General features: G+C 38.5%; 1 protein-coding gene across 1 annotated transcript in view; it reads right to left on the bottom strand.

The window, feature by feature from the left end:
* Tango6 (transport and golgi organization 6) overlaps window positions 1-26,883 on the bottom strand; it is a 198,186-nt gene that overhangs the window by 90,602 nt on the left and 80,701 nt on the right. The window contains exon 7 of the mRNA XM_067151139.2: window positions 1,364-1,562. Coding sequence (XP_067007240.2) covers window positions 1,364-1,562 — 199 coding nt within the window. The remainder of the gene's footprint in view (window positions 1-1,363; window positions 1,563-26,883) is intronic.

Raw genomic sequence — 26,883 nt, forward strand, 5'->3', positions numbered from 1 at the left:
TAAATATTCAGCATAATGAAGACTCGAACCTGCATACCTCATATTACAAACCGAGCGTGTTAGCCATTATTCTACAAGAACACCTGGGATACATATACTGACTTATACCTGGTGTCTGAAAACTGAAAAATTAAAATTAGAAAATTAAAGTCCATTTGAGATGATTTCCAAATAGGTTTTGATTTTATATCCTTGTAGATTTTCTTTGCGAAAGCTTAACATCAAAAATGTGTCCCCAATCCTGTTGATCAAGAGGCTGCTGTGACCGTTGCAACTCAAGAGAAGCGTTAATGTTCAAAATCCTGCAATACAATATCGATCACTGTTATGGTATCATGCTTTTATCAATATACTAAGCTAATTTAAGCTATATGTCACCAGAAATACAGCTAATAATGTTCAGCTCTCAAAACTTGCCCAGCAGGTAAAGTCTTATCAGGCACTCGGAAGTGGCCGATAAATTACGATTTATGCTGCCGATAGCACTGAGTGGTCGAACAGAAGTATCCTTTTACGCGGAGGGCAAGTTACGCGCTACTTTACCCGCAGGTGGTAGAACCGGCCCGAAGTTGGATTTACCAAGAAGTCCAAAAAATAAGTGCCACAATCTTTCTACCATAGGTCCTACTTGGCCAAAACAACCCTCTGTGATAAACATTTTTTTTAAACATGTGGCTTTTAGTGCCAGGAGTGTCAAAGGACATGTTCAGCTTGTCTGGTGCATGTCTTTCTACTTGACTCCCATGAGCAACCTGCACATCTGCTCAAGGCTTAACATCTCCATCCGATGGACAAATGGCCAACAACAGCATCATGCCCTCACTCCATATGAACACTTCAGAGAGGTTTCCGAAATCGAATCCAGGCTTTTGGCACGCAATCTAGTGATTAGAAATTGTATACTACTACCTCTCCTACCTTGTCTGCCAATATTCTGATGGTGAAAACAGCTGTAAAGGATGACAAATCTCTCTTCAAAAAGAACAGTTAAGATGTTAACAAAGGCAAACATGCCACTAGAAAAGTCTGAAAACTACGGATTATGAATGAATGATAACGTTTTTAAAGACCTGACATACATAAAAACTATACCTAATACATACTTATTTGCTAAATAAGAAAGATTTAGTATCATTATCAAGTATGCTTTTGCTATGACAGGCCTATGTGGCTTTACAAAGAAATTTATTTCTCCTAGAAACTCTGACCACCAGAAACTGAAAGCTGAAGCTGAGATGGAAATAAATGCCCCTATGAGGTAATGGTAAGACAGGATAGGATGTTGTGTTCACCACTCTGTTCCAAGCTCTAGTTGCCATCTTTTGCTGTAGACACAAACAGCTTTATTTCAGATGCAACTTACCTAATGACTTGGATATCCTGACCAGAACTTCTCCAATCTTTAACCTCAACTGTGTGGAATCTTCATGCTCCTTATCCTTAACATCTCTGTACTCATCCACAAGTAACCTAATTACTGTGGCAGGGAAGATATTAGCCATTGCAGCCAAGCCATTAATAGCTAACAGGTAGATATAAGAGTCTTCACACTTGAGGTCATCCTGAAACAAACAATTCCTTGTACCACAACAGATGACAGACTGAAATAAGCATAGTATACTCAATGCTTGAATTCAAGTCATACTGAGATGTGGGGGGAGGGGGGAGGGAGAGAAGGAGGAGGAAGGGGGATGAACAAGAAAAGATACACACAATAGGGTGAACAAAATGACAGGTCAGTGTGGGAAGAGCAAACAATAGAAAGACAACACAACAGGACAAGGATAAACTCAGAATATTCATGAATTGTCATTTTCAAACTGATTGGGTCTCTCCTCATCAATCCCACTTCTTTTGCATCTATTCCTCCTAGTTTGTTCCTACTTCTCACCTCCTTTCTATCATTTTTGTATTATCACTTCCAAGTGCAGTTTTTAAACAAATATAAATTCACGAGAATAGCGCTCTGAAACATCTTCAGCAATACATTTGACCACAATGAACAGGGCATAACTGTGTTATTCTAACAAAGCCGACATATTGGGAGACTGGACCAAAGAGTTTAAATGGAAAAATATATCTTTGATGAAAGTTTTGTTCCTTATTTAGGTTGTGAATATTTATGCATTTGTTTTATACTTACACACTTATTACTTTTTAGTTCTTTAATTCTGTGATTATTCACTAAATATTCAAAATAAATACAACTTGAGCTCCAGATTCTCTCTAAATAAATTCTAGAACTATATTACTATAAATAATGTATGGTTACAGAAGAAGAGTGTTCAAGAAACTTAAAAGTCTAAAAGCAGTGAAAGGTTCCATAATGACCCTCTTGTAAATATAAGTTGCCGTAAACATAAAAGAAACGGTGAAAAATGGTGGTTATGTTGTAAATCCCACTAATCAAAATCTTAATCTGTTGGGTGTTTTGAAATTATCTTCTTGGTGCAACGTAAAGCAAATCGTAAACCATGCTCACTGTCTCTTACCAATGTACCTTTAAAGCACGGCAGATTCTACTTCTCTTATCCTTTCATTCCTGACTCCATACTGTAACTAAAGAATGTCTACAGATTGGCAAGCTTGAACTATTGGTTCATAAAATCTTTATTTGGTAGGCAGCCATAGTTCACATTCACTAAAACCATGGTTTAATCAAACATGATTTGACCACATTCACATAAACACATCTTTCCGGCCTATTGATCTATTTTTCAATAAAACTCAAGTCACTGTCATGAAAATGTTCCATACACACTGTCGATATGTTTATTTCAGCCCATGCTCAAGACCAAACGAGTCCATTTACTGTGAAGATCAGGATTCTTTGGCAATTGAAAACAACAGCCATATCATAGTTGCTTACGCACCCTGGCATTGCACAACTATCTGGCATGATTGAATAATTTTACATCGCCACAGTCACCATAATAATGTGCATAATGAATCATTAAACGTGTACTGACAAGGTGGACCCAACAAACTATTTTAAATAGTTTCTGCAATAGATATATGCTTCGTGTTATTTAGATTCATTTTCCGTTAACTTTATGTCATTTGCAAATGAATATTAGAGTTTCTAATAAAGTTTATGTTCAGTTATCATCATCATCTAGATATTTATAACTGGGTGCATCAACCTAGGTTACGGCTTAACCATGGTAAACTGGATAGTTTAACATGGTTAACCCTCAATTCACTACCCGAGTCCCTGGGACTCGCATATATTTTTTCGATCTTTGTGCACGCCATGTTTTCGCGTCAAATTTTTCCCGCCACTCTATACCTTCTTTCAGTCGAGCATTGAAATATGTTGCCAAGAGAATGTGCGCAAGCGGCGTCCTGAAGGTGGGTAATCAACCCGAGTGAGTCCCTGGGACCCATGGTAGATGTTTATGTTTTAACTCGTAGTTTTATTCATAACTTTAATTTTGCTTATTTTTGGTTTCAGAATTTCAATATGAATCACAATCGAGCAGGACATTCTTCAGTAAATATCACTGATCCTAATTTAGAATCAGTTGTGAATTTATGGCTTCAAGAAGAAGGAAATGAAACAGAAAATGAAATATTTTACCAGTTCAGTTCAGCGAGGCTTACCTGAAATAGATTCAGATGATGAAGATGGTGATTATATTCCTAGTGAACATGACACTAACTCTGAATGCTCCGAGATGTCATCCGATGAAAGCAACAATGAACCATCTGCAAGGGATCAGAACTACTATTACGGTAAAAATCGGTACAATTGGTCAAATAGACCTCCTCTTCGAAATGTTTGTACACCTGCACACAACCTGCTACGCCTGCCCAGAATCAGACAAGCACCAGCTGGAAATGATTATCTTACTCCCATAGATTCATTTCAAACCATTTTTAATAATCGTATGTTGCAGTTAGGGCTAACATGGACAAACAAAAAACTTGAGGACATGCGTAGCAAGTATCCAAACGATGCAGACTTTAGAGATACAAATCAAGTGGAGTTGAAAGGTTTCTTGTCACTACTGTTATATACTGCAATTTTTAAATCCAATAGGGAAAGTGTGTTATCAATATTTCCAACAGATTGTTCAGGCAGAGAATTATTTAGAGCATCCATGTCAAAAAACAGATTTATGGCTTTACTATTGGCACTAGGGTTTGACAATTTTACTGATTGTGACGCTCTTAAAGAATCCGATCTATCCTGCCATATTTCTGAGATTTTAGAAATGTTTGTGCAAAACAGTCAGCAAAACTATTCACCGGGAGCCAACATGACTGTCGATGAAACGCCGATTCCATTCGGAGGACGGTTGAAATTCAAAATGTTTATGCCAAATAAACCGAGCAAATACAGATTGAAAATGCAGTGCATGGTAGATTCGGCAACTTCTTATATGTACAATATGTATTTATAGACAAAAAGGGGATCTCATGGATCTGGACTGGATGAAGAGGAATGAAAGAAATCAGTTCCAACCAGGCTGTGCTTCGTTTATGCAGGCCCATTTTCAATACGAACATCAATGTTACAATCGACAATTGGTACTCGTCAATGGAGCTTCTGGAAGAACTGAAGAAGGGCTTGACAACAGGTGGAACTCTCAGAAAAAATAAACAGGAAATACCAAAAGAATTTCTTCCAGACAAGAGTAGAACCGATGGATCTTCTCAGTTTGGCTTTACTAAAGATTTTACACTGGTTAGTTCTGTTCCACGGAAAAATCGAGCAGTGATATTGTACTCTTCTATGCATCATGATGGCGACATCAGTTTGATTTCTGGAAAAACCTATGATCACTCAATACTACAACAGATCCAAAGGAGGCGTTGATACTGTTGACCAGAAAAGCTCAGTTTATTCATGCAATCGTCGGATGATTCGATGGCCTTTGGCTGTATTCTTCAGAATTGTAGATTTATCAGTAATAAACGCCCAAGTAATTTATGAAAGACAATCAAATGTACCTAAGCTTACCAGACTGCAATTTTTGAAAGCTGTTGCTGAAAATCTCAACAAGAATAATTTGACGACACGTTTATATAACACCAATTTGCCACGTCAGATTCGCTCAATGGTATTGTCAATTGTCAAATTATTTATTCCTGCACAGTGAACATCCAGAAGTAGAACAAAAATTACTCAGAAATGAGAGAAAGTATTGCTATTTATATGATAAGGAAAGAAAAAAGACTGCCTATCTTTGCTGCTCGTGTTTGAAACCTGTATGCTTGTCTTGCTCGAAGAAAATATGCAAATGTTGTGTTACAGGGAAGTAGTTGAACATTTTGCTGGTTCTTGTTTTCATAGGATAACATGCAATATTTTGTTTGTGTTGATTAAAGCAAGTAATAGTTGTTTTATAAAAGACGCTGTTGACATTTGTAGCTTTTGAATTTTCTAAAATATCATTTTTATGAAAACGGTGTATAGAAGTGATAGTTTGATGTTACAAGGGTGCATTAGGAAAATATCGCATTACTTTTAATTATTTCAATATTATTCCATTCGTAAATAAGTGCACTTTACTGGTCCGTGCCTACATTTTCCCCATGTTACTTTATGGAATGGAAGGCTGGACACTTACACAAGCCCTCTGTAAAAGACTTGAAGCATTTGAAATGTAGGTATACAGATGGATGCTTCGCATTTTGTGGACAGACAGAATCCGGAATTCTGAGGTGTTGGATCGACTTGGAAAGAAGACTGAAGACATGCTGACAAAAGGCGGAAGGAAGTAAACGGCATTTTCATTTACATTTTAATTTTGATACTTTCAAAAAGTGAGTCCGTGGGATTCAGGGTAGGTGTATACGTAACTGGTTTCCAGGTAGTGAATAGAGGGTTAAGTTGAATTTCTGTTGCATCAAGCCCGGTGCTAAAATTTGTAAAGTTTTACCACATGGTTAACTGGTCATGAGCGAGCAGTTAAGCAGCTAACCGAGGCTTTAAGGCCAACGTACGCTATACAACCTCACAAGTAAGTTGTATATTACATACATAAAAAAATGTTGTGATCTAATTTAAAAGCTTACCAGTTGTGAGTGAGCGATATAAACTCACATTATTATTAAAATGTATTTAGCATCACATATCGTATATCTACAGTATCTTGAGGATGATTAACAAAGAGAAAGAGACTGCAGCATCCTTGTTACAATTAATAGGTGACCGACTCGAGTTCCCTACTCATGGAAATAATCCTGTTTTGCCAAGAAGTAATGCAAGTCAGCGAGCATTTCAGTTTTAAACATACTAAAATTTGGTGTTACCGTTTACTCTTCTTTTTCCGTATTGGCTATTACTGATAATCTAAACTAACATAGACTAATGAAATAAAGTCCGTCCGTCCATCCACCCATCCATGAACTTGGACTTAAATGACATTCCCGTTCCCTAATAACCACTCCAATAATTGCCCTACCCCACAATATATTATTCTGTACTTAGCGGGTTTCATAGAGTTAAGGACTAACATCTTTACAAGGAAAGATGTCGACGAAGCTAAATGATTAAAAATGACAGGCGTCTATAGGCAAATCTGCAATTTCAACCAAACTTTGTACCCATATGACTTACTATCTGGAGAAAAATACTGTGGAGGTAAGACACACCAAGTACCCTACAGTTGGGTGTTAGGAAGGAGCAACATGACAAAAATCATTGAAAATGACCAAAATTAGCGTCGAATCCATAGATTCGGGACAGCAGAGATGAACAGTGACACTCCGGATGCTGTTTAAGTCTATCAGCATTGGGGATGAAAAGGGACGAAGAATAAAATGTCCAAAATGACCAACATGGATGTGTGTGTTTCTCAGCTTAGCTCTCAACCATACTTTGTACACATATGACTTACTATCTGGAGAAAAATACTGTGGAAGTAAAGGCAATCGCCCACTACGCCGCGCCGCGCAGCCGAGAAGAAATTTCCATGGTCTGCTTCTTGTGAAATGAAATGGCTTAACACCCACTGCAGGGAGCCGCGCCGCGCGGAACAAGATTGTGGAATTTCCGCACCAGAAGCCCCCAGATTTCTGGAACGGAACTTTTTCCTTTCGGCGCGCTTGTATGGGCGAGGGCAGAAGGAAGGATTAACGGAAAGAATGTGGTTTCGTGCCGTTTCGGCAGTCTTCGTGAGTCCTCGACTAGTGCCAGCACGCTCGTACCTTCACGCGGTTAGTGGTATTGTGCACTGTACGCCTTTCTCGGCGAAAGGTGATATTTTCTCGCTCTACACACGGCTTTTTTATTTGCTAGTTGCTTTACGTCGCACCGACACAGATAGGTCTTATGGCGACGATGGGACAGGAAAGGGCTAGGAGTGGGAAGGAAGCGGCCGTGGCCTTAATTAAGGTACAGCCCCAGCATTTGCCTGGTGTGAAAATGGGAAACCATGGAAAACCATTTTCAGGGCTGCCGACAGTGGGGTTCGAACCTACTATCTCCCGAACACTAGATACTGGCCGCACTTAAGCGACTGCAGCTCCCCAGCTCGGTACACACGGCTTAACTAGGTTCAATAGTTCATAGAATTTTTCTTGGGACATACGAAAGCAGTGGGAAAATTTACTTCGGTCCTTTAGTAGATAAGGAAATAAATGGTGAAACTCTCCGTTTGTTTCCATTTTCTCATAAATGTTGTGGGCCCAAACTTTTCTTTCGTGTTTTTCTTCTTCCTCATTTGCAAGTATCGCAACCGCAAATAATAAGTCTTCCTCGGAAATGGAACTCATATAGCTGTGTGAGCTGCATTTCCCCAACTGAAGAGGGGCGGCACGGCGCGGTGAGATGTGCTGTATGGGCCAAGTCTCGGAAAATGGCCCGTGGAATGTTCCACAAGCTTGTTCCGCGCAGCGCGGTTCCCTGCAGTGGGCGATTACCTTAAGACACCCCCAACACCCCTTACAGTTGAGGGTTGGGAAAGAGTGACATGTAAAATTCATTGAAAAATATTAGAGTCAGATCCATGCTTTTCGGGATTTCTGAGATGGTTCACTCTGGATGCCATTTAAGTCGAAGTTCAGCCTCCATCAGCTTGGGAATCAGACTATTTGAAAAAGTCCAAAATGATAGAGATTAGTGCTGAATCCACAGTTCTCGATTCGCTAGGCTAACTGGTGACAGTCCCAATGACAGCTGGAATATAATATCTATAGCAAGATGCATAAATACATAGAATTAGCGCTTATTTTTATTACCTGTTTGAAAAGACTGGCTACTACCCAGACAATATGAGCTTCAACAAAGACAAACTTCCATGTAAAACAAAATAACCAAAAACTAAAACTTAATTAAACACACAATAACTCTAAAACGACAAAATTGTCACAATAAAGGAATCTACAAAAATTCACTTGACACAAAATCAACAGGAAATATAAATCCTAAAAATAAACATTCAAGGAAGTACCAGGGCAACACATGGAGCAATTTCATATGAAGACACATTAATTCACCTATTCATAATGAATACTGTGGAGCACTACATGTCCTCTAATTATACCTTTTTACAAGCGAATGGACCACTAAGGATCATGCAACAACTTTACTTCTTTCTCTTCATGCGTAGTTTCTGTGTCCAATACTACTTCATGCGTTCGCTGGCTTGCTTTCGTAGTTCATCTGTCCAGGCTCTTCCGGTCTTCTTAGTTCTTCTTGCGGTTTGAACCCCTTCCAAATTCTTCAGTGCATTCCTAAACTTATTCCTTTCTAACAGATGGACTTCCGAGATGCTTAACCTTTCCATATCCGTCTTCATTTCCTTAATCCATGCTGCAGTGGTCTAATTATTGTTATTAAATTATTATTAATTTATGGAATGAGGTGATAAATTTTGGAATTAAGATTAGTACTGCAAAAAGCAAGACTTTGATCATGATGAGAGGTAACAGAACACCCAGGGAAGTGATAAAAATAGGAAATGAACCTCTTGAAGTAGTGAAAATTTTTAAATATTTGGGCAGCATAATGTCACAAGATGGAAATTTGGATAGAGAAATTGATTTAAGAATGCAGCAGTCTGCAAGTTTCTACCAGTGTGTGAGAAACATTGTATGGAACAAAGATGGGCCAATGAAGAGCAAGAAGGTTTTATACTCGTCCTATTATAAACCTATACTGACCTATGCTTCAGCAGCCTGGACTTTGACTAAGCAGAACCACAGTAAGATAACAAGCAGCTGAAATGAGGTTCTTGAGGAGCATACAGGGAAAGATAAGGCGAGATAGAATAAGAAATGAGGAAATAAGAAGCGTGGGAATGTGTAAACTTCAAGAAGAGATTGATATAGCAAAGCTAAAATGGTTTGGACACATGATGAGAATGCCAGGAGAAAGAATACCAGAGAGAACATTCATGGATACAGAGACTGCAAAGAGGCCTAAGGGACGGCCTACAATGAGATGGAGGAGCTCTGTTGTGGATTGTATTGCAAATACAGAAGTCGAAAGCAATAACGTACTAGAAGAGGAATGGTGGAAAGATCGAGTGAGGTGGAGGGCTTTGGTACCCTACCCAGAGAGAATCTGGAAAAGGGAATGAATGAAGAAAAAGAAGATTATTTCAGTGCAGGAGAGATCTCTATAGTATTATTTCAAACTTCAATAAGCCTCCTTTCAAACTTGCCATTAGCATACGGGAATTCGTATAGTGAGCAATCTGAATAGAAGGAAGGAACATTTCGTTGTGCATGGCGCACGCGTTATTGAGGGAGAAGTAGTCAAGGTTAGTCTACTCAGCCCATTGAGTGTGATGGACTGCAGTGGAGAGTACGAGACAAGTGCTCCGTGGCTCAGTAAGTAGCCGCATCGGAAGAGAACGATACTGCACAGGCTGGGCTACTGAAATCCATGGATGTGGAGGGCTGTTTGGTGAGCCTCACTGCAGGACTCTGGTTCAATAATCCATGTAAATTCCTGCATTAATTACCATGAAATATGGTGAATGTACTATTTTGCTGTCACAGTACTGTGCAAGCTATCATTTCTGTACTATAACATAAGAAGCTTCATTCCTTGGTTCATGCTGAAAGATTGAGTTGGAGAACACTTGCCAGTAGAACTACTTTTCCCCTTCCCCTAACCCTAGGCCACATTCCTAGCTAGTGACTCACACCATCAATTTCCCTGTTGTTCTTGTCAATATTCCTATCAAGTAGCACAGCTGTTAACAGCAACAGTTAGTTGCAAAGCAACCTTCAATCACTGTGTGTTGCCATAGGTACTGACAGCAATAAATGTGTTTAATTTTTCTGCATGTTTTAAACTAAATGTTCTTACATTTGCCAATAAGAATGGGATAAGGGCCACAGGATGGGAATTCGCTGTATAACCAAATAACATATTGCCAAAATCAAAAAGAAAATATAATGGTCGCAAAAAGAATTTATCTTCCTTCAGGTTGCAAACAGGTTAATGTTCTGAAGTGGATAAGGAAGTGCCGGTAAGGGGTAAGGAAACCAGGAACAACAGCAACAGCGTGTCCTATGAAATGCTACAAATGAAGACTCAAGAAATCACAAGGAATAAGGGATTTTCCGAGTAAGTGGCTGCATGGTTTGGGTGACGTAGCTATGAGGTTGCATTCAGGAGATAGTAGGTTCGAACCCCACTGTTGGCAGCAGTTGAACCTTAATTAAAGCCATGGTTGCTTCCCTTCCATTCCTAGCTCTTTCTTATCCCACCATTGCCATAAGACCTATCTGTGATGGTGCTACGTAAAACAAACTGTAAAATAAAAATGTTACAAATACAGAAATAAATAAATAAATAAATAAATAAATGAACTGGTAAAAATGAGTTTAAAGCAAGCAGAGGTTTGGCTGTACACTTCATGCAAAGTAAGCAATCCAAGTATGAATATGTATTGCAGTTAGCATCACTGAACACTAGAATTTCACGGGTTCGTGTCTCAGGAGCAGCAAGAATACCAGTATCTCCTACCACAGATATGAAACTCATATCAAACACTGATTTATTTTGATATGCCGTGACATTCAACTATTAACACTAAGGGAGCTTCAAATGTACTTGTGAAAACTACAGAGAACTGAAACATTACAGTGAACGGTAATGCTTGAAATTAAAGCAGATTGTAGTGTGACATACAAGCTCTTTCAAAGCAGTGCATTTCACATCTTGATTATGTCTATTTTCAGTCTTTAAATAATAACCTGTTAAATAATTGTTTCATTTATCCAGAATTGCTTTCGCAACTTTGAAGTTAATACCTTGATAACACTTTCTAGACTTAATTTATTTATCCATTTCCGTATATGAATTTCCATTGATATTTGAATTTAGTGTGAATTTCCAGGTCACGCCATTTGCGAACTGTCTCCTGTTTTAATAAGGCTAAAGCCGGAAGTGTCATGTATTGTCCATACTGTATTTTACATTATTATGTTCACACTTGTTTCAGCTGAACTGAATTCCAGAAGATTCTTCAAGTGCTAGTATTTTAAGTGTTTCACCTGGGCTTCTGTGAAGTGCATTCTTCAATTTGCAAGAAAACGGAGAACTTACACAAGACGTGTGACTGTGATTAGTGTTAAACATCCAAATCTTTACTTGTCTTGCACTGAACACGCGCTTGCTTCATAAATTTTATCTATAATTCCCATCTTGCCTTAACTTTGTTTATTTCAACTGATTATAGTCTCTAGCAAAACCGAAAATAATTTCATAAAATGTATGTAACGATTTTAAAGGTTCCAATAAATAGTACTGAATAGGTGGAAACCTTTAGCTTTTGTTTTATTGCTCATAAATATGGAATAATATGAAATTTATTACCTATGATTTCGTACACTATTGGCCGCATGGTGTGTTCTCGAAAACTACCTCGTCCCCTCTTTTCACTATAAATACCAGACATCACCTTTACTTGCCAGGACTTACACGAATGTAATGGAAGATCTTGCACTGTGGGCATAACTAAAGGAGAGAGCTGGTGTTTTTTTTTTTTGGTATTTATTTATTTATGAACTTCGCCTCATTATCATCAAGCCAAGGAGGGAGAGATTGAGAGACCTTTTTTCTATGTTTCTTTGAAATTCATGGAATCAATGTTGACATTATGGACACAAAGTGTGGGAGCAAGTGAAGGTATTTCGTATCTTGGACTACCTCTTCATGATCTTCCATGTGGCATTTAACTGAGGATTTACTTTCCAAATTATGAAACTTTCTGCACTACTTCACAGATTGTGAAGTCTGCTAGAGACTTTTCCCAGAGAAAATTAGGGAATCCTCCTCCTCCTCCTTCCCTCTCCCCTACTATCTTCTCTAGGATTGCATTCTGTTTTTGTAAAGTTTGGATATGCCTATGAACTTTGGATAGCTACTTTGTAAAACCCTTTTACCGTTGTGAATATCCTGCAAATTAAACCTTATTGTTAGCAGTTCAGTGTAATTCCTTATTTATATTTTATCTATGTAATTTGAATTGTTCCATTGTAAAAATAGTTCAGAAACAATTTGTACCTGTTACTAAACAAGTTCATTCAGCCCTCAGCAATGAAGTGGGGCTTGTGTTATCAAATAATAACTGCTAGGAGTTTATCTAAATGGCAACCATTTCTTTGCTTATTTATGGTACTCTTGTTATTAGTTATTTTTGCTAGTTGCTTTACATCGCACCGACACAGATAGCGGCCGTGGCCTTGATTAAGGTACAGCCCCAGCATTTGTCTGGTGTGAAAATGGAAACCACGGAAAACCATTTTCAGGGCTGCCGACAGTGGGGTTCGAACCTACTATCTCCCGAATACTGGATACTGGCCGCACTTAAGCGACTGCAGCTATCGAGCTCGGTGTTATTAGTTAAATATTATGAAATTGTGTAATGTTCAGTTCTAAGGGCCCCTCTGCACCTTTGAGTTTTAAGGATTAGCTATTCCCATGTAATATTCTATTGTTCACCTATCTGGAAACTGGTTTCCCTCAGAAATTCTGTGAGGCTAGTTAATATTGGTAACAAATCAATATAGTGCTGCAGTTTTAGGGGGGAGTATTTAAATCTTTTTAATTCATACCTGACAGTCTTTCATAACTACCAATGTAATTGTCATTACTGTTGCCAACCTTGGCATAATTTTATAAGAACATTCTTACTTGTTTTCAAGTTTGCACTGTATCCTCTGGAAGGACTTTGTACATATTTAATTAATAGTAAATATACCCATAGGGATCAGAAATTACACAATGTATTATGTTTCTACCTTCAGTTCTTCGAGTGCTTTGGAAGAGAACGGTTCTCTCGCGCGCGCGAGTGTGTGTGTAGTGGAGTTTCGCCGCATACTAATGTACTTTTCTTTCCTTGCAGTCGTTTTCATGTGACAGAGCCTTTCTTTGCTATGCTTTAGAAGATGGACTCCGAAAGTGGAGGAGGAGGGTTAAATAGACCACCAAATCTCGAAGTTGAACGGGAAGAAGTAGTGAATACCAGTTTAAACCTTAATAACCCTACCCTGCCTTCTACTAACGATCTGAGCAGTACTGATCAATCTACCAGTATGGAACAGATCACTCCTCCCATTGTAGAATCAGAACTCTATCCACGCACGCATTTTGGTCCTTTCTTGGTCAATGTGGAATCCATGGCTAACAAACACGTTGCCAGCCTACATCCTATGGCCTTAGGAAAACATTTTCTTCTTCTTCTTATTTTATGACCCCACAGGATCACTTTAGTCAGTCCGTCGTTCAGGTCTCTTTGAAGGGATTGTTCGGGCTTTGCGGTCCTCCCAGTACTTCTTCAGACGCTCCGATCTTCGTGCCCTTTCCTCAGTTGAAAATGTGCGTGTTGTTGGTTTGTTTTGTGTAAGGGTAAAGCGGAGGTTTGTATTCTTGAGTTTTGTATTCAATTTTATCTTATTTTTGGTGTCTTCTGTTGTAAGGCCTATTTCCTTCAGATCCTCTCTTACTTCTCTGATCCATTTACATCCTGTTGTGGTATTTTTTGAGACGAGATTGTGTTGTACTAGTTGTTTCAGAAGTCTCGAGTCCTGCATCCTCATGATATGTCCAAAGAATCCCAGTCTCCTCTTACGCATAGTATCTGTAATGGGTTCTAGCTCTTTGTACACGACTTTGTTAGGTATTAACCGCCACTGTCCATCTTTCTGATATTTTTTGTTGATACAGGTTCTTCCAATCCTCCTTTCAATTTTCTGAAGTCTGTCAGTCTTTGATTGTTTATTCAGGTAAAAGAGTGTTTCTGCTGCATATGTAGCTTCCGGTTTTATAACTGTGTTGTAGTGTTTTATTTTTGTATTTATTGATAGACATTTCTTTTTGTAGATATCCCATGTTAATTTTTGTGCTTTAGCTAATCTATTTGTTCTTACTTGGATTGAGATTTTTTCATTTAAGTTATGTGTTATTACTTCTCCAAGATATTTAAACTGAGTTACTATTTTGATTTTATTACCATTTATGGTGACTTCTTTTAGCTGTGTTGGTTTTTGGGGCATAATTTCTGTTTTTTCAAATGATATTTTGAGGCCAATTTTATCTGCAATGTTTTGAAGTTCTGATATCTGGGTTTTTGCTTCTTTTATGTCCACTGCTAGTAATGCTAAATCGTCAGCAAAACCCAGGCAATTTGTTTTGATTTTTCGGCCAATCTTTATTTTGGGGGGACATTTTCTAAACCATTCCCTCATTACCATTTTACTACACCGAAATTCCCAGAATTAAATCTATTGTACAGAAAGGCCGGAATAGAGAACAGGTCATCTTTAAATACGCTCTTCATGCTAATGAGTTCCTAACTCGCCCAATCCTATGCGCCAACAATCTGAAGGCCTTCATTCCAACAACGAATGTCTTGCAAGTTGGATTAATAAGAGGTGTAGATAAATCATTAACCATCAAAGAAATTCAGGATCACAATGAGTCTATTTTCCCCGTTAAAAGTGCGCAACGATTAAATAGGAGGGCTGTCACTGAAAATGGCATAGAATATTTGCTACGGGTTCAGTTAGAGTGACTTTTCGCTCCCAAAAATTGCCCCACCAGATTTCACTTTTCAGTGTAGTATTGGACGTCCAGCCATTCATTTTTAACCCGATCATATGTCAAACTTGCCAGCGTTATGGACTTAGCTGTGTATTGCAGATAACGAATCCCTTGCTGTAGGAGATGTTCCTCACTAAAGAGTGTCAACAGGTATTACTCCTATGTCTTCACTGTCAGGGTAATCATAAAGTGGGCTCTCCAATTGTTCTATGCATGAATATCAAGTGAATGTCAAGAAACTTATGTATACGGATAATACTTCCTTTAAGGAGGCCAGCGAGAAATTAAACCCTCCTCCGTATAACCCCCAACTCCATCCACAACACTTCCCTCCACTTTCAGTACCTGACCCACAGTCATTGCCTGAAACCCCTAGATAAAGGAAATTTACTTCGGTCACCTTACGGGACCCAGGTCCCACACACTTACCAGGTTATGATCGAGAGGGGTATCTCAACATCCTTTGAAGCCACACTGTACATACACAAACTGCTACTATCCTTGCGTCACCCGTAAATGAACTGAATCCCACACCTCCTAGAGAGCCTTTTTCTTCCTCTCAACCTGTTCCATCATCCAATAGTGTGCAATCACCCTCATTTTTTGGTGCAAAAGAACCAACTTCAAACATAAATTTCTAATAACGTCACACAACTGATACAAATTTTAGGGCCCAATGCTCAATGGTCCCACATGGTATATAAGTTAAGGGAAAATGTAACCAGTTTCCTCAAATTATACGATAAGAATCCTGCAGTGGAATAGGAGTAGTATACTCAAGAGACATGAATTACTCTTACTAATACAAGAATATCTGCTACATATAATCATCCTTCAAGAAACATGGTTTAAACATACATCTCATTTTCATTTAAATCAAATTCATTGAAAGACTTGATGGAGATGGCTATGATGGTATAGCCCAGGCCTTTCCAACTTGAGCACTTAGTGCTGGGGCGCACCAGCGCTGCCCTCAGCAGCACCGTTCCCCTCCTTCCCCACCTACCCCACACAGTGGTCGGTGCATGTGTGCGTAAGTGACAATACATTCATTCATTCTCATTTTCTCTTTGTGTGTGTCATTCTCAGTGGAATCTATTCGACAGAACAGATAGCGGAGCATTTGGTTTCACCTTCGTTAAAAATGTCGTTTAATCCTTCATAGGTGGATTCATATTTTGTTCTCAGTACCGCAGGACAAGCTCAATGTTTAATTTGTCATGTTATTTTATGCGTAAAGTCTTCAAACGTTCGACTACACTACCACAATAAACATGTTCCAACCTATGATGGCATTGTTGGCGCAGCAAGAACCGAATAAATTGCTAAGTTAAAATCGGAATTGCCAAGTTCTTCAGAGATAAGTAATAACTTACTCATTAAAAATTGTTTTACATCCAATTTAGGGGATTTGTTTCCGTTTTGGGGTTTGTATTATTCAGAACTGTTTAGAATTAGACTTAGATGTGCTGCTAAGAAAACACAAAGATAATTATTTTATCTCCCTGTCCTACAGATACTTGAACCCAACACTTTAGGATGCGCAGTTCGAGCAAGTTATGGGCTATTGTTGCTCTGAAACCTGCAAAAAGTGGGTGACCCTTTACTGGTGGTGAATTTGTAAAATAATGTTTAATAGAGTGCTCGGAAATATGTCCACGTGCTGTGGCCCACTTCGAGGCGATAAGCCTGTAAAAAAAAAAAAAAAAAAAAAAAGACCCCTCGTTGTGTACAGGAACTTGGTGCCGACTAGAAATAGAATTGCGGAACAGATGAGGCACTTTCCAGAAGTACTCGATTGCTTTCCATGAGACTACTGACAAAAAGTCTATTAAAAACACATCTGAGCTAGTAGAAAAACTAAACAAGTTCAATTTTCAACCGGATCACTCCATTCACTCTTTCGATATTGTAAGCATGTACCCAAGCATACAAGTATCAAAATTAATTCCGATAATTATAAACAATTTAAACAAAAACAGCCACTTAAGCAAACTAGAGATACAAGACTTTATCACAATATTAAAACTTGTCATCGACAATAACTTCTTCACTTTTGACAATGTCATATATCAACAAAATGGTTTGGCAATGGGGTCACCGGCCTCAGGTATCTTAGCAGAAATATACCTGGACTTCCTCGAATACACCAAAATTGACAACGAATTCGAAAACATTCTCTTTTGGGCCAGATATGTCGACGATGTCTTTGTAATCATGAATGAGAAATCAATTAACGCACCCACCACCCTCTTAAGACTCAACAATATTGATTCTCATATCAAATTCACACTAGAATCCGAATCAAATCAAAAAATCAACTTTCTAGATTTAACCATCACTAGAAACTCAGATTCTTTCAGTTATAAAATTTTCAGAAAACCCACTCAAACAGCCTCCACCATTCGCCAAGATTCAGTGCACCCCCAGTCCCACAAACGAGCCACATACAACAGCCTAGTTCACCGAGCCTTCAGCATACCTATGTCCAATAAAGATCTAAAAAACGAACTCAACACAATCCGCGGAATCGCAAAATTCAACGGCTTCAGCAATCATTTTATAGAAAGGATAATCAATAAACACAAACATCGCCCAAAAACTACCCTCAAAAAAGAAATAACCAAACCTCTAACATTTTCCACCTTCACGTTCAACAATGATATCTACAAGTTAACCAACATCTTTAAGAAACAAGGTGTTAAAATAGCCTTCAAAACCAACAATAAGAACATGAACGTTTTATACAATACTTTACACATCAACAAGACCAGCAGTTTTTTAAAATCAGGAGTTTATAGGATCAAATGTACCACCTGTAAAAAAACCTACATCGGGCAAACCGGGAGAAACTTCATTATCAGATACCACGAGCACACTAACGCAATAAAATACAACAGGTTTTCAGCCATCGGCCAACACATGCAAGATTATAACCATAATTTCACCAATATTGAACAAGACATGGACATCCTCGTATTAGCAAACAAGGGCCCTTTACTCAACATAATGGAAAATTACTACATACACCTAGACCAATACTTTAATGCCAGTCACAATCTCAATGAAATCTCAGAGAAACCCAACATACTCTTCGATCTATTTATCACTTTCCTCAGAAACAATAATGCAGCCAACCTAAACTCAATCCTAAATTTAATAAAAGGTACTTTTCCAAGACAATTACACTTTCTCCCGCACCCTTCAGCCCCACCTTAAGCCCTCTTCCTAAGCCATAATATAAAATTATATATGTCATTTCAATACAAGAACTTACTGATTTCCATGATTATAATTTTTACAACACCCCATTTATAATTTATTCTTTGTTAAAAACCTCTTAGTATGTATATTCCTTGTATTATTAACTATTACCATAATAACATCTCATTTCACTTGTTATTCTTTAAAATAACATTTTCTTAGGATTTCGCCAAAAGTGATCTTTGCTCCAATACGGCTGATGATGACCCCTAGATGGGTCAAAACTAGTACCGTGTAATTTATAATTTTGTGAATATATTTTAGTATTGAAAAGGTGGAAACGTTTATGTTGTTATTATTATTACTTATATAAAAATGACACGGCACAGCTATCTATTTTCGTCAGGGGTGTCGAAAAAGATTTTGCTATAACTGAGGAACTACTGGACATCATTCCCCTCAAAGATACTACCACCGGCGCAGATATATTTGCAGCTGTTCAAGATGCAATGAACGATATGGGCTTATCACTCAGAAATCTGTCTAATGTCGCTAATGAAGGAGCACCAGCGAAGTAGTCGGGTGGGCAAGGTTTTACAGGCCTCATCAAAACGAAGGTGAGCGATGCTGGATTACCTCCAATATTATCGGTACCGGTACATTGTGTTTTACATCAAAAACAATTATGAGCAAAGAACTTTTGCAACTTTAAACCTGTTATGCATACTGTGTCAAAATGTATAAATTTCTGCAGAAAGCAATGTTTGAACCATCAGCAGTTCAAAGAAATTTTAAAAGATCTCGAGGCAAAATGTAGCGTCATTCCCTTTTATTGTATTGTGCGAAGTGCTAGCAACCTTCTTTGTAATAACTGAAGCAATTGCTCTGTTCATGGAGATGAAAGGTTCTCCTTATCAACTTTGCGGAATGAACAATGGGTAGATGACCTCGCTTTCTTGGCAGACGTAACGTCTTATTTGATTGATTTAAATATTTCATTGCAAGGAAGAAACAAATTGATTAGCACCATGTGTGATAAAATTAAGGCTTTCAAAATGCAGAGTTTGTTATTGAAAAGTCAGCTTGAAGCTGGAAATTTTGACAATTTTCCTTCATAAAATCATTACATTTGTCTACTTATGAAAATCTTGGAGACTATTAGACATTGTTACAGATTTTTCACTCTGAATTCAGTGCCCGATTCAAAGAAATGAATGATATGTCACCTCAATTTGAAATATTTATGACCCCATTTTCAGCGCATTTTGAAAAATCACCATCATATTTCCAAACAGACCTGATAAGACTACAGTGTGACGCAATCCTAAAGGACAGGTACTACAACTAAAGCGGTGATTTAATTTCCTTTTACAAAGGTATTCATCCACAAGAATTTACCGTATCCGACAGTAGACGGTACTACCTGCGACTGTCTGGCCGAGGGTTGGGCGGCCGACACCAAACCCAACAAACTAGGGGAAGACCAACAGCTACGGGTGGAGGAGTTTTCCCCTAGAAGGTTTGATGAGACCCTTGTGTAGGAAATGACACAAATTCATCAGCTGCTGCCTTGCAGTGAGGTAGGGGACTGCCAAAGGCTAAGGGAGAATACCCCTGACAGAAAATCCCCAGCAGTGTTAGGCTTAGCAAGTCAACTGAAGGGTTATATCGATTGCTTTGAACTACAAAACGAGCCTCGGAACGCAAAGAAAATACCGGATAGACACGTCTTCTCAAACATCTGCAACGTATGATGACCGTAAGGCTGATGTTCAAGTACGATGTTCTGAGAAGAAGCCCAAAAGAAAGAGTCCTAAACACAGAATTGGAACATTAAATATCCTGACCCTGACTGGCAGAAGCGAGGAGCTGATAGATATGATGGAAAGGAGGAACCTCTGTATTCTTGGCCTGAGTGAGGCAAAGTGGAAGGGAAGAGGAACAAAAAAGCTAAGAAAAGGATACAAACTACATTGGAATGGAAATAAAACAGAAGCCAAAAATGGTGTTGGTTTTATATTAAGAGAGGACATTGATGTCATCAGTGAGGTAATATATGTTAATGAAAGAATTATTAAGTTGAACATCTCTCTTAACAAGAGTGTGCTGACAGTAGTCCAGGTGTATGCCCCACAGACTGGCTGTAACGAAGAGGAAAAAGAACAATTCCGAACTGATTTAGAAGAAGCTATAGAAAGAGAGGAAAATATAATAATGGGAGATCTAAATGCTCAAGTTGGATCAGACAGGCGTGGATATGAAGATGTACTAGGTCCACATGGTTATGGAGACAGGAACCCAGAAGGAGAAAGTCTTCTAGATCTATGTGTAAGGAATGGCTTGAGAATAAACAACAGTTGGTTTCAGAAGCAGCTAAGTCATAAACTAACAAGATACAGTTGGAATGGAGATACTAAAACTCTGATAGATTATATCTGACAATGAAGCAGGAAAGACCATATGTGATGTCAGAGTTATACCAAGTGAAAGCCTGGACAGTGACCACAGACTTCTCCTCGCAACAATAAAGCACATTGAAATTTATAGACCTCAGAAATACAGGAAACCAAAAATTAAGACATGGGAGCTAAAGAAGACAGAGAAACAAGTTGAATACACAAAAAAAGTGACCAATAAATTACCATCAGATGCATTACAAGAAGGCAACATCGAGTGGACTAGATTCAAAGAAAGCATTGTCGGAGCTGCATTAGAAGTTTGTGGTAAAACTAATAGCAAAATGAAGGGAAAAGAAACTCCTTGGTGGAACGATCGGGTGAAGATTGCTGTGAAAGTGAAAAATGAAACCAGGAAAGCCAGAGACAAAGAAATGCAAAAAGGAAGTCAAAGGAACGAATCTCGAGTAAACGAACTGCAGCAGAAACACAGAGATCAGAAGTTACAAGTAAAGAAAATTGTGGCCGAAGAAAAACAGAAAGCTTGGACTGATTTCACAGATAAACTAGAGCAAGACAGCAAAGCTAATTCTAAACTACTTTACCGAACAATACGAAATATAAGAAGAGACAATGAATACATAACAGCAATAGAGGAACCAGATGGTAACATAGTTAGGGAGGAGACAGAAATAAGGAAGATCATGAAATCCTATTTTGATAATTTATACAACAGTACTGGGAAAGACTCCAATGATGTAACCACGCAGGTCAGTTTAAGCTGCAATGATGAGCCTGACCAAGAGAGTCCGCCAACATGGAAGGAAGTAGAGACGGCCCTTAATAGTATGCCCAAAGAAAGATCTACAGGATTTGATGAAGTCAGTGCAGGTATGATCAAAGCAACTGGTGCAATAGGAATACAGTGGCTTCATAGAGTAATTAATGCAATATGGAAGGATAGGAAAGTCCCAGAGGATTGGAAAAGTGAATAATAATACCTCTCTTCACAAAAGGAAGCCGGAAGAAATGTAGCAATTATAGAGAGATCACTTTATTGTCTCATGGTTTGAAAATACTTGAGAAAATACTTGAAAAAAGGCTAAGGAAAATAATAGAACCACAACTACAGGAAGAACAATATGGATTCAGAGAACACCGATCAACTACCGATCTCATATTTGCACTTAGAATACTGTTAGAAAAGCACTGGGAGAAGGGCAAAGACTTAACACTAGTGTTGTTGGATCTCGAAAAAGCATTTGATAGTGTTCCAAGGAAGACTATATGGGAATGTTTAAGAAAGAAGAATGTACCCAAAGGGCTTATCCAGAAAGTTAAAATGCTTTACGAAGACTGCTGCAGTTGCGTACAGATAGGAAACGGTAATTCTGATTGGTTCCAAACCACTAAAAGAGTGCAACAAGGCAGTACCATTTCACCATTACTTTTTATCACTGTCATGAATGAAGTCATGAAAGAAATTAAGCAGAAGAACAATATGGACATCAATGCATTTGCATTTGCAGATGATGTAGTAATTTGGGGAAATACAGAGAAGGAAGTCCAAGAGAGGCTGAACACCTGGAATGAACATTTGAAAGCACACGGATTAACAATAAATAAATCGAAAACTGTTACTATGTCTGTCAACAGGCAGAAGAAGGAAAAATAATGCTGGAAGGTACACAACTGGAAACAGTAGACCAATATAAATATCTTGGGTGCATCATTTCAAGTGATAACAGAATACAGCATGAGATTAACAACCGCATTAAAAAATCAGCTCAGTTTTACCATCAAGTTCGGAACCTCCTCTGGAACGAACAAGTTCCCTTAAGATCAAAGCAGATTCTATTCCAATCATACTTCACCCCCATAATAACATATGGCCTAGAAACCTGCACAACAACCCAACAAGTGGACAGCAAATTACAAGCCGCAGAAATGAAGTTCCTACGAACTATGGTACAGAAGACAAAAAGGGACAGGGTAAGGAATGAAAGAATAAGGGAGCAAGCTGGTGTGTACCCATCCCTGAATGAAAAAGTGACAAGGGCCCGTTTGAAATGGTTTGGCCATGTCAAACGAATGGACGATGGAAGGACAGCAAAACAATGGCTACACACAGTCGTGGCCGGAAAACGACCAGTAGGAAGACCTAGGAAGAGGTGGCTGGACCAAGTGAAAGAGGACATAGGAACAAGAGGAATCAGCTGGGATGTCGTCTTGAGAGAAGAGTGGTACATGGACAGACAGAAGTGGAGAGAGCTCGTAAACAACACCCAGGCAACTGGAGTGGAAAACTGATGATGATGATGATGATGATGATGATGATGATGATGTTCCGTATAATGTATGCATGCGAACAGAGGTTTACAGTTCTGAATTTAAATAAATGGAGAACTAGAACTTCTCTGTCTGATGCTGAGTTAGAGGCTGTAATTAGAATTTCTACTGCCAAATCGATTGTACCCAATATTGGTAAATTAGTTGCCGAAAAACAATGTCAACAATCGACTTAAACGCTAAATGTACATTAAGGCAAACGCAATGTATGTACAGAATAAATTGTGTGTTTGTGTGTTCACAGAACTATCATAAATAATATTGTTTTCATAAGCTGCGCGCTGACTTGACGACCTGTGGTTCTGCCTCTGCCACTTCCCCTCCTTCCCCCACCACATCAACGGTGCTAGAGCACTGCACCGGGGCTGCTGCCGGGGCCGTGTGAGCACCTCAGTTGGAATCGCTTGATGTAGCCATTTTGCTTGCCTCTAATTTGTCATATCAGCTAGCTCCAGTCCATCATAATATTCCCAATTTGTATGTCCTCACTGTCAACTTTTTAAATGTGTGTTTAGTCAATAGATATTGTCCACCTGACTTTTATATAACCAGACTACAGTAGACTACACTTCTTCACCAATCTGCAGAATATCCATTTTTAATCATAGCAGGCGACTTAAATTCTCACCATACCTCCTGGGGTTGCGACTTCAACTCCTCTAAGGGTAACAACATAATTCATGCTGCCTACAAGCATCAATTATTAATTTTGAATGATGGGTCACCCACTAGGTTAACTGCTCCGGGAGCTTCTCCAAGTGCAGTAGACTTATCCTTGTGTAGTATATCATTAGCTCATAAAATGACTTGGCAAATCATCAAGGACACACACCCGAGTGACCATTTCCCGATCTTTCTCACAGTTGGAGTCAGTAAACCAAACCGGATTCAGGTGTGTCAAACGTACAAATCCTCCCATCGAACACTTAAAAATTTTAACCAACACTTTTCATAATTATATTTTGACCCCACATGCATCTCATGCTGCCCTGCTAACATATCTCCAATTAATGGCCCTAATAAAACAATATTTAGATACGTTTCATCCTTTATTAGTGACTATCCCTAAATTTGTTCATACTGTAGCTAAAATACATTGGTGGGATAATCAATGCCACCAATTGCATATGATGAGAAAGCATCTTTTTAAGGTATATCGTCGTGCCTTAACACCACAAAATTATTTCACTCTTAAAAAGCATACTGCCACCATGAGACAAATTTTTAATAATAAACGAAGAGAAGCATGGACCTTTCATTTCCGACTTAACAGCGACTACAAATTCCAAGGTTATATGGCAGGCCATAAAATCATTGACTAATGTCAATCATAACAATGGAGCGGCTATTATGGATCAAGAAACACTCCAGGAATTTTATAATCAGTTAACGCCAGATACCGTTCTCCCAGCCTCCCCATTAATTAATCAGACATAGTCCTCATTTTAGCACATTAATGCAGCCCATCCATTTAAGGGAACTGGAATTTTGTATTAACAAGAAAAAATCTACGTCCCCTGGACCCGATTACATCACTTACTCCACGATACGTGCCCTGCCCTCACCAGCTAAACAAATTCTTATTGCCTTTTTCAATAATGTATTGCTTACAACTCTGACCCTCCGGAATGGTATGACTTTTTCTTACTCCCAATCCAAAAAACTAACATTCATCCCATGACTTCACGCAATTATCGAGGCATTGTTCTGGGATCCTGTCTTCGAAAAGTCTTTTTGAAAATACTTTTAAATCGTCTCATAATCTTTTACCTAAATACCAAAACGCCTTCATTCCAGGCCGAAGTAGGCCTACTCAGGTTGCCCATAATGTTGGATAATATATAATGGTTTTCAACTTTCCCCTGAAAAATGATCAGCCATGATCTTTACACATCACAGATGGTATGATACCTCCCTTGTTATGATGGATTCACTTGCAATCCCTATTCCCAACGTTCATCGTTATTTAGGCATACTTATTGAACATAAATTATCTTGGAAATCTCATTTTCAAAAGCTAAAACAACAAAAATAATTTTGTCAATATTCTTAAATCAGTCGTTAGGCGGCAATGGGGAGTTGACCAAGTTGTCGCTTTATCATTCTATAAAGCTACGGTTCGAGCATGATTAGATTACGGTGCTCATTTTTTGACACTTCTTCCAGGACTCAGCTACGAACCTTTGATCTCATCCAATACAGTGCCCTCCGCCCTTGTCTGGGTGCCCTAAAAACAACTCCAACAAATGCGTTACTAGTAGAAGCTGGCGAGCAACCATTGCATATACGAAGATTATTATTAGCAAAAAAATACTTTCTAAAGGAAAATATCCATGGCACGAAGTGTGATCATCCCCAAAATCCAGCTCTTATATGAATATTTCCAACGACATATCAAGCGAACTACGTCACAGCCCGCCTTGGTTACGGCATATAAGCAAATTTTGCCCTATAGAAATTCGGTTATTCAAAGTATCACCCTACCCCATCTAGCTTTTCCACTAGATATATTACAAACCACAAATCACTATCCCTTGTATAAATTGCTTCAATAATGGTATAACTATGCATCAAAATGCCTTGGTAACTATTAAGCGTCTTCGATTATCCAATTTGGATATTGGACTTGACATTTATACTGATGGATCTAAAACTAGGACAGGAGTAGGATCTGCCTTTTACATTCCCCAACTTGCAATCTCGCATAAATTGTCATTACCATCGACACTGTCTATTTTTAAAGCAGAAATTTTTGCTATTTGGTAGGCTCTCTTATTTCTTAAGGATTCCCATCACAAAAAGTTTACTATTTACACTGACACTATAAGCGCCCTCCAGTCATTAACTTCTTTTAATACATCTCTCATTTAGTATGTTTATAATGTTAAAAAATTAATTTATGACTTGAAAATGGCTGGGTAATATATTACATTAGTTTGGATCCCTCGGCATAAAGGTATTTTCGGTAATACTACTGTACATCAATTGGCAAAAGAAGAGGCCTTAGGTACAGATGTAGTAATTTATATCACCCACCCGTCTAGTGATTTACTAACCTTACTTAAACAAGACAGTAATACGCAGCGGAATGATCTTTGGCAATCCACTTCCAAACACAAGGGACGATATTATCATGAAATTCAATCCTCTGTACGCACTAAACCTCTGTATTTCACAGGACATTATACCCATCGACATAACAAATACTATCCGATTAAGATTTAATCACGCACTCACGCTACAATATAAACACACATTTCATCTCCAAACATCCGCTACGTGTCTGTGTGGTGAAGATGCGAGTGATGCAAATATTTTTTTCGCTGTAAATTTTTTGATGTCCCTCGCAAAAAATTTTGCAAAAATTACACATTCCGTTTCCAACCAGTATATCATGTTTGCTATATCAACTGTCTACGTCTATCATTAATGTAATTAATCGCTTTCTTGACCAAGCTAAGCTTTATCGTTTAGTAAGATCCCTGCTACGAATACGACGCAGAAAAAATAGGTTGCTTTCCGTCATAGCGTTTTTTCATAGATCCATTTGTCTGCAGTCACTTTGATATTCCGTTGAATATTCCCAATAATTAGGTCCTCGATCTTCTTTCAATTGTTTTACAGACGCCGGTCATGCATAGCTTGTCGTTTCATTTCTTCGTTGTCGCTCCATAATTCTCCTTGTATTGGTAGCGCTTCATGGCTCCACCATGGTTTGATATCTTCCCTTTAGAATCTATCCCACTTGTGTTTGTTCCTCCTATACTTGTTATATCCCTTATATGTTGATCCGGTTCTGTTTGTCAAGTAGGAAGTCGCCGGGACTGATCACTCTGGCGTGAAGATTTGTACCTTGTGTCCCTGTACTACTTCTGTGTATCCCCCTTTCAGTGCTTTTTCGTAGTACATAGAGTACATATA

The sequence above is a fragment of the Anabrus simplex genome, chromosome 7 (genome assembly GCF_040414725.1).
Source record: "Anabrus simplex isolate iqAnaSimp1 chromosome 7, ASM4041472v1, whole genome shotgun sequence".
NCBI lineage: Eukaryota > Metazoa > Arthropoda > Insecta > Orthoptera > Tettigoniidae > Anabrus > Anabrus simplex.